This window comes from Topomyia yanbarensis, chromosome 3 (genome assembly GCF_030247195.1).
Source record: "Topomyia yanbarensis strain Yona2022 chromosome 3, ASM3024719v1, whole genome shotgun sequence".
NCBI classification, from domain to species: domain Eukaryota; kingdom Metazoa; phylum Arthropoda; class Insecta; order Diptera; family Culicidae; genus Topomyia; species Topomyia yanbarensis.
In genome coordinates this window covers 111547241-111555262 of record NC_080672.1, presented here as the reverse complement: position 1 = coordinate 111555262, position 8022 = coordinate 111547241, and the positions used below count along the sequence as shown (strand labels likewise).

General features: G+C 36.3%; 1 protein-coding gene across 1 annotated transcript; it reads left to right on the top strand.

The window, feature by feature from the left end:
• Positions 1 to 2386: 2386 nt before the first annotated feature.
• Positions 2387 to 4161, top strand: LOC131690610 (zinc finger protein 879-like). The gene is made up of 4 exons (XM_058976513.1): positions 2387 to 2596; positions 2840 to 3646; positions 3703 to 3848; positions 3904 to 4161. Exons 1-4 carry the CDS (start codon positions 2471 to 2473, stop codon positions 4076 to 4078), a joined length of 1254 nt encoding a protein of 417 aa, XP_058832496.1. The 5' UTR covers positions 2387 to 2470; the 3' UTR covers positions 4079 to 4161.
• Positions 4162 to 8022: the final 3861 nt, after the last annotated feature.

Genomic DNA, 8022 nt, shown 5'->3' with positions numbered 1-8022 from the left:
ATTCAAAATCCGTACTTTTCAAAATAATTATCTTATCGAAATTTAAAACAAAATTTGGCGAAATCACTATTTTTTGCGAAAAAGTTTTTTTTTCTAATGAAAAAATATTTTCAGTCCAATGCATTGATAAAAATCATACTATAGATTCTATTTGCTCCACACACTTAAAGTACTGAGAACTGACATACAAGTCAAGTTTCCAATGTGTGTAACAACTAGCATCGCCAATAAAGAATCAAATACCGTTCAAAACGGATCTTTTGCAATCCTTAAGAACTGGAAACAAATAAGAACCTCTGATCGTGAACAGCAAGAAAGCAGTACCGATGATGACATGGACGGGAACGATAACGCGAAGGCAGACTGAATGACCCCCAAGCGGCTTCACCGCCAAGGAAAATGATCTCAACACGTAGCAGCAAACTGCGTCAACAAGAACTGGCAGGCAGACATTGTTTGGGGCTTTATAGCTATAACGCCCCATATATGTAGATCGCTATCAAACTTCATATGTTGATATAGGGTTGCCAGGAAGCTGGATTAATACGAATTAATCAGCCAACTCGACGAGAACATTTCAAATGGGCCGATAAACAAAACGTAAATAATTCTGGTTAATACTTACTTCAAATGGACACTAACAAAGCTTTATATACACCTTAAATAAGCCGAATCTGAAGCCCGGCTGTTCGCAAAATAATAGATTATCGAAAAGGCACATAAGCAAAATAACTTGTTTTGCTTATGTTCCCTTTTACTTCCCCTTAAAAATTAACGGTTCATATACACCAAACATCAAAACTGAAAAAAATGTTTATGGGTCCTTTTCTTAATGAAAAAGACTACACGCCACCGAAAAACTACCCAAAATTAAGTACTTTTAACCCAATCTCGTAGTATCGTGCAGGAAGGTAGAATTAGGTAAACCGTGTTGAAGGTATTTTCCACTTAACTACGGCAAAAATAATAACTCAACCTTGAGTTTAATTTGCTTAAATTTAAGTTGAATTTACCTAATTTTGAGTATACCCCAAACAACTCAAAAGTACCTTACTGTACGGAAGACCTCGACTGAGTCGGATCTCTCGTTTTGTTTTTGACAACACCAATAAGTGCGAAAGCGACGCACAGCTCAAAAGTACCTAAATTTAAGTTAAAAGTCCTTATTCTGTAGGTTATTTTATGGTTGCGTGTATACTTGAAAAGGGAACAAAAACATCCCAACACCAAGAAAGGGATCAAAATAAACGTCACATAATCATTTGCTGTAAACAAAAGGGCTCACCCGCATGCACTATAACCTAACGTCTCGCCGAAAAGGGATTATGGGAGAGGGCACAAAACTAGTGCGGTGTTTCAAAATGGACCAAAACATTTATTATTATTATATATTTATCAATATTATGCAACTTAAGACATCTTAAGACATTTATCTGCAAAAATCGTTTAAAATACAATTTTTTTAATAAATCTGGTATATTATTCGGAAAAAATGGTTAATTTAACACGGCATTGAGTTGTTTGCTCCTGTTCATAAATGGGAATATAAAGTACGAGGTGATTTTTCAAACGTCATTTTCTCAACATGGGCATGTTGTATATAATGCATTACACGGTTAAATAAAACAACCTGCAGAAAAGTTCTTTTAACTTACTTTTGAGTTGTGCGTCGCTTTCGCACTTATTAGTGTTGTCAAAAACAAAACGAGAGGTTCGACTCAGTCGAGGTCTTCCGTGGAGGAAGGTACTTTTTAGTTGTTTGGGGTGAACTCAAAATTAGGTAAATTCAACTTAAATTTGAGTATAAAAAACCTATCAATGAGTTGTAATTTTTGCCGTGGTTAAATGGAAACTACCTTCAACACGGTTTACCTAATTTTAAGTTCCCCCACGATACCACGAGATTGAGTCAAAGGAACTCAATTATAGGTAGTTTTTTGTTTCCGTGTAGGAAATGTTGACGTCGAACTGACAATCTACAGCCGGATTTTTATCAATGTACTACTTTAGCAGAGACTCAAATCATGTTTAGACTTGAGCATAAAACATAGAAAATGAAATCCGCCATCTTCATGCCGAGGGATGCCAAATTTGTGGTGAAATGTTCCCCAAAAATATTTAAAATAATCAAGATAGCGATTGTGTAAATCCTTGTTCTTGAACAATGTTGATTGAAAACAGAATTCAATTTCGATGTAATGACTCATCTTCAAATAAAGTGAATTCTACGGTGCAATTTTGCTACACAAAACAGTCAACAAAGTTTTTGTTGCTGGAAATTGATAACATGCCTGTCAAACTATTAATGTAGTCCATAAAATAGAGATTTTTGTCTGCAAATCTGGCATCGCTGTTGATGCCGCTGAAACAACCGAAACAACATAAGCATAACGTCAAAATAAAGAAAATAAACAGTGAACGGATATTCTTACAGTTGATAAACGGAAATTTTGTGCAGGTGCAGCTTCTGATGGCTACCACTTCAGACATGGACCTATGCCGCTTATGTCTGACAGACGATGGTATAATGTGTCCCATATTCGGCAATGAAAGATCCAATTTAGCTCAAAAAATTTTTGAATGTACTTCGATTCAGGTAAGGCTCTCAAGTTTAGACGCCATATATTGAACATGCAGATACTATGTTACGAATAGAGCAGTAAAGTACACAAACGGAGGTCCAAGAGCATAGCACATTTTAACCCTTGCAGTACCCGAAGGCACATTACCTTACCAAGCGCAACTTAGCACAATTATGTCTTTTATTACCTAATCTTTAATAGCATCATTGTTCTAAAAAAATATTACATGATCTTACTATATTTTTGTTCAATTAAAGGTCGAAAAAATCGCAGGAGTTCCCTCGTCGATATGCGAGGTCTGTAAATCGAAATTAATAATCTGTCTCGAGTTTATCCGTCAATGTTCAAAAGCGGATGCAGATATACGACTTATTTACGCTGAACATTTCGAGCTGCATGAATCGACTTATGCCAGAAACGGAACAAAATTTGACAGGCAGGAGGACCCTCAAGGTCTTGCAAATGAAGAAGTCGAAATTATCAACGTTCTTCCATGCGAGGAAGGTGAATTGCAAACGAATGAGCTGTTTGATAATGCACAAAAAGACAATGGATCAATTGTCATTGAAATCGTTGAACATCAGTCGCAACCAGATAAGTTGGAAGATCTGCATGAGGAAACTGTGATAGTAGAATTAGAAACGGTGGAAGGTGACAAAAAAGAAGTACTCGAAGAAACAATTAAAAAAACCGAAAAATCTGAGGAAGAGGTCCCAATCGATGAGGGAAAACATTCCGTAAAAAATAAAAATCGCCGGGAGACTTCAGGCAAGGTTAGGCAGGTTTCAAAAAAACGGCGTAGTAAAGATACAACTGATAACAAAAGCAATGTTAAAAAGTACAAAAAAGAATGTCCGATTTGTCACGTACCGCAGCAGAATTTGAAGCAGCACATGCTTCTTCACTCTGGAATTAAAAAGCATGTATGCCAGTATTGTAAAAAGGCATTTACTCAAAGAGGCAACCTAACATGTCATTTGAATATTCATACTGGAAATAAACCGCACAAATGTGATCAATGCGACAAAAGCTTCGGTGACCCTACTGCCTTGAAAATGCATAAGGTACCATCGCCATCCTGAAAACATTTTAAACTTTATTAATCTGAAAATTGTTACAGGTCATTCATACCGATGAGCCTAGCTTTCAGTGTGATATTTGTAGTAAACATTTCAAATATCGACACTCCCTGTTAACACATATTAGAAGTCATAACGATGATCGGAGGCATGCTTGTACTTATTGTAGCATGGCCTTCGTTACAAGGTGAGATTGTAATTATTTTTATAAGATAGGTTCTACTAAATATTGAAATTGACAGTTCTAGCTTGAAAAAACACGTGCGGAAGCATACGGGCGAACGACCCTACAAGTGCGAACAGTGCTCTAAATCATTTACCTCTTCTGGTAATTTGCAAACACACAGGAGAAGCCACGCTAAAAAAACACGACCCAGTTTGGAGGACTCATCGGAATCGAGCACAGACAGGGAGTAAAAGTTGAATTCTTATTGATACCCATAATCAACTGTGATTAAACTCGAATGGAGTCATTGCCATCTACTGACTGGGATCAATAATGCTTGCGGCCTTCAAAGCATCTAATTGCCAAAACTGTCCGAAATTCCCTATTATTCAACCGCACTGCGCAGATTTGTCTATTTCATTCAGTTTTGTTTTCCTACCGTGTGGCGTTTTTGACTTTTGCATATGACAAATTTTATGTGGGCGGCCGGATGCGTTCGTTTCGCTCACTTTCCGTGTTAATGGATTATTTTGCAATAGGCAGGTTATGTCCTTCGCGATTAAACTGTTGATATAACCATTATTGACGTTGTAGGGGAAATTGACCTGCTTGGATTATGGATTTTTGCCGTTGATAATACTTTTTATTTAATTTATTGTATCAATTCACACCAAAGAACATGCTCTATAACACGTATATGCAGAGTTAAAAATAATCGAAGCTCCTTTTTGACGGCTGAAAATGAACCTGATGCGACTAGCGGTGAATAGAAAAAATATTCATTCAAATATCCACATTATTCATTCAGTTGAACATCGTACAATATATTCATTTAACTAATTATGTAGGAAAATGTTTTCGAATGCCGGTAAAGCATATGAAACAACAATCACCATCACTTACATTGTTCCAGGGCCTACGTTGATGCGTTTGATTCGTTGCTGCACGTGTAATAATCGGAGACGAATGAAAATGTGCATGGATGAATGGGCGGTTTGTTTGTTTGACGTTTTCAGCTGCGTCACTGAATATTGAAAATGAATGCTGCTGAATATGATCAATTTTCATTCAATGAATTTGAATATTTTTAACTCTGCGTATATGTATGCCGAAATAGTTATCTAAGTCGTTTCGTTTCGTTTTTTTATTTACGTGACTTTAAAAATTTTCATTCGTCACGTAATATCTAAGTCGATACGTGCAATTTTGTTCACACGTGTGGATGCTTTCCCCTATAAAGATAAGACTTTTGTTTTTGGTTGTTTTGTAACAGGGAAGCTCGCAAACAAATGATTTATGTTCTCGGCTCAAAATATAGGCCTACGCAGCTACTCTTCAATCGTCTAGCTTTATTTTCTTGGTTACTCATCGTATAAATGATAATTTTTATTTTTTGCCGCTCATTGCCATTTTTAAGACGACTGTTCATATATATTATAGTCAGTAAAATAAAAGTTTTATTTCTTTTAATTGGTTTGATTGACTAAAGAATTATTCGTAGCGATGCGAGATTGTCGCAGAATTAATTCAGTAGATTTACCCTACATAAAATCTTCGTAAAACCTGTAATTAGCGTGTTGTTAGCCCCTCAAAACAAATACGAAACTTTCTTTAACACCGCAGGGTTGGCTTACGCTCGTGGCTAATCGCTGCCAAGAAGCGCTTGATCTTATCCTTAAGCCAACGCCTAATTTATGTCATTTTCTTATCAGCACTTTAATTGCTTCCTTCCTTTATCACTTATCTACCTTTGCCCTTGCTTTTTCTTCACTTTTCTTTCTGTGGTCATAAACGGATTGATAATTGGTGCAGTTTATAAGAATAATCGATTGTTTCGAAAGCTCCAAAACACATTTAATTTAATTTTATGGATATGGTATTGAAAAAAAGAATACAAATTTAATTTACGGGAATTGAACAGAATAGCCGAGAGAAAGAGCTTTTGATACAAAAAAACATGGTGTCGGGTGGGGACCGCGTTCTGCCCCCGGATAAAGGAAAGGTCTCGAATGAAAATGACGTCAACAAAATGGCGGATGATCCACCACGTGAATCCTATATGTATGTAGCTGAGGATTCTGCACCGTTCCGAGTGTACATTGAAATGGACGACAATACAAAACGGATCAACAAATTCTCGGTTGGACCAATTCTGCGAAAAATGTAAAAATACAGAAACGCGATCACTGAGCTGAAGTACCTAGGACGAAACAAAATTATCGTGTTTTTCAACTCGTGGGTCAAACCAAATCTACTGGTTGGCGATGCTAAACTGGTGGAAAAAGGATATAAGGTGTACATTCCGCGACACCTCGTTTGTATTACAGGTGTGATCGGTGGGATTCCGACGGATATTGAAATGGAAGAAATCGAACAGGATTATGAATGCGTATATCCAATAGTAAATCTGTACAGTATGCTATGGATGCATAATTAAAATTCTGCGTGTACACTTCGCTATCAAACTATTTTCACGGCTGTCAAATGAAATGATATGAAATCGACAAAAAATTAACTTTTTCGATCAAATATTATAAAAACAGCTAGACTGGAAGGCATGCTAACCTACCAGCTACTAAAAGTAAGAAGTTTGTTTTTGACACTTTTGAATGTCAATAATCTGTCAGGTCAAAGGAGTTGCACTTTTGATGTGATACGTTTTTTATCAGTAACGCATCTGACAACATGCTTCTGTAGATATTTCTAAAGCATTGTTCAGCAGCATAGCCTATGGGAGTGTAATTGGAACGAAAATAATCACATTTGCAGCAGAATTTTTTGATTTATTATTTCGAACACTTTTGTTTCCTCCTGCATAAAACTGAAAACTTTAACACTTCTGGTGCAATTTTCAACGCGGTAACCCGTCTGGTGCTCCTGGTGCCGAAGGAATTGGTTTTTTTCGAGAAAGGAACGACCGGTAGTCCACAGAAAGTAAAGTCGACATGACTATTACAAAATGATTTACTGGCAATACATATTCTGCCAACGGGCGCAGTGTGCTAAACAGAACGCGGAAGAGTACATTTTAGGCGATATTGAGTATCGTTATGCCTCTATAGTTGTAACACTTGAGTTTATGGTCAATCTATTTTTCTTCCACCCAAATTATCCCGATCACGCAGTGGATTACTTCGTACAGCCGATCACTCTCGATTTTCAGAAAATCGAACGGAATTCCGTTCTTTCCAATGACACTACCGCTTTTCAGCTCTCGAATAGTCATTCGCACTTGCTGACGTTTATGTATAAATGGTGACTTCTATGTTGGAACATTTTATATGAAACGTTTGCTGGTACGACATGAATAAAACGTTATGAATCTCTTGTCATAGCGTTCGGATAGCTCGGCGATTTAGTGCCTAAGTATAATCATTTTACATACATATTAATGTAGGGGAAATAATATTAAAACACCCCAAATCAAGAGGTGAAAATTTTAAACTCGATTAAAATAGCTACCGTCTTGCAATTATTATACAGTAGTTGACTTATGTAGTCATTGCTAAAAATAAATGGTCAAAATTTAGAAAGAACCAATTCTTATCTTCATTTCAGCAATAGAAAACGGTTATCAAAATAATTATCTACTTCTGATTTGGTGGTGAATATAAACGTATTGTTTTTGGTTGCTGATAAGGGGCAATCGTGAGGATCAATATTTTTTCAGACTTCCGTTTTCAAATTGTCAACACTTTCTATTTCTGCTGATTAGATTTGTGAAAAACGAAAAAAATAGGCATGTCCATTTTTTAACTATCTGTTAGAGCATCGTAGTGAGGGATGCAAAATATTTAATTTTTTTACGACTTGGTGCACCGTGGGATAACCGATGAATATACTTTATTCCCCAAAGGTTTCAGTTTTTCATCAATAAAATTCCATTAATATTATCAATGAATGTTGCAATTTGTAAAAGAAAGGAAAACAATTGGTAACTTCAAAAGTTCGCATACAAATTGTTTGTTCCATTAGAAATCGATGAAATTTAAACAGTATTTCCGCCGAGAATTTCTTTCCGGGAAATGGTTTTCAGGGAATATGGCAAAGGTAAAAAAATCATCCCAAACGATTTACTTGGAGATTCCGATGGCAATTTATGGCACAAGTTAGAAAGGGGAAAACTTAAGTGAACTCTACTTCATTGCAGTTATGTCTCTGACATTATTCACCCATATTTTTCACGTGCCAACAT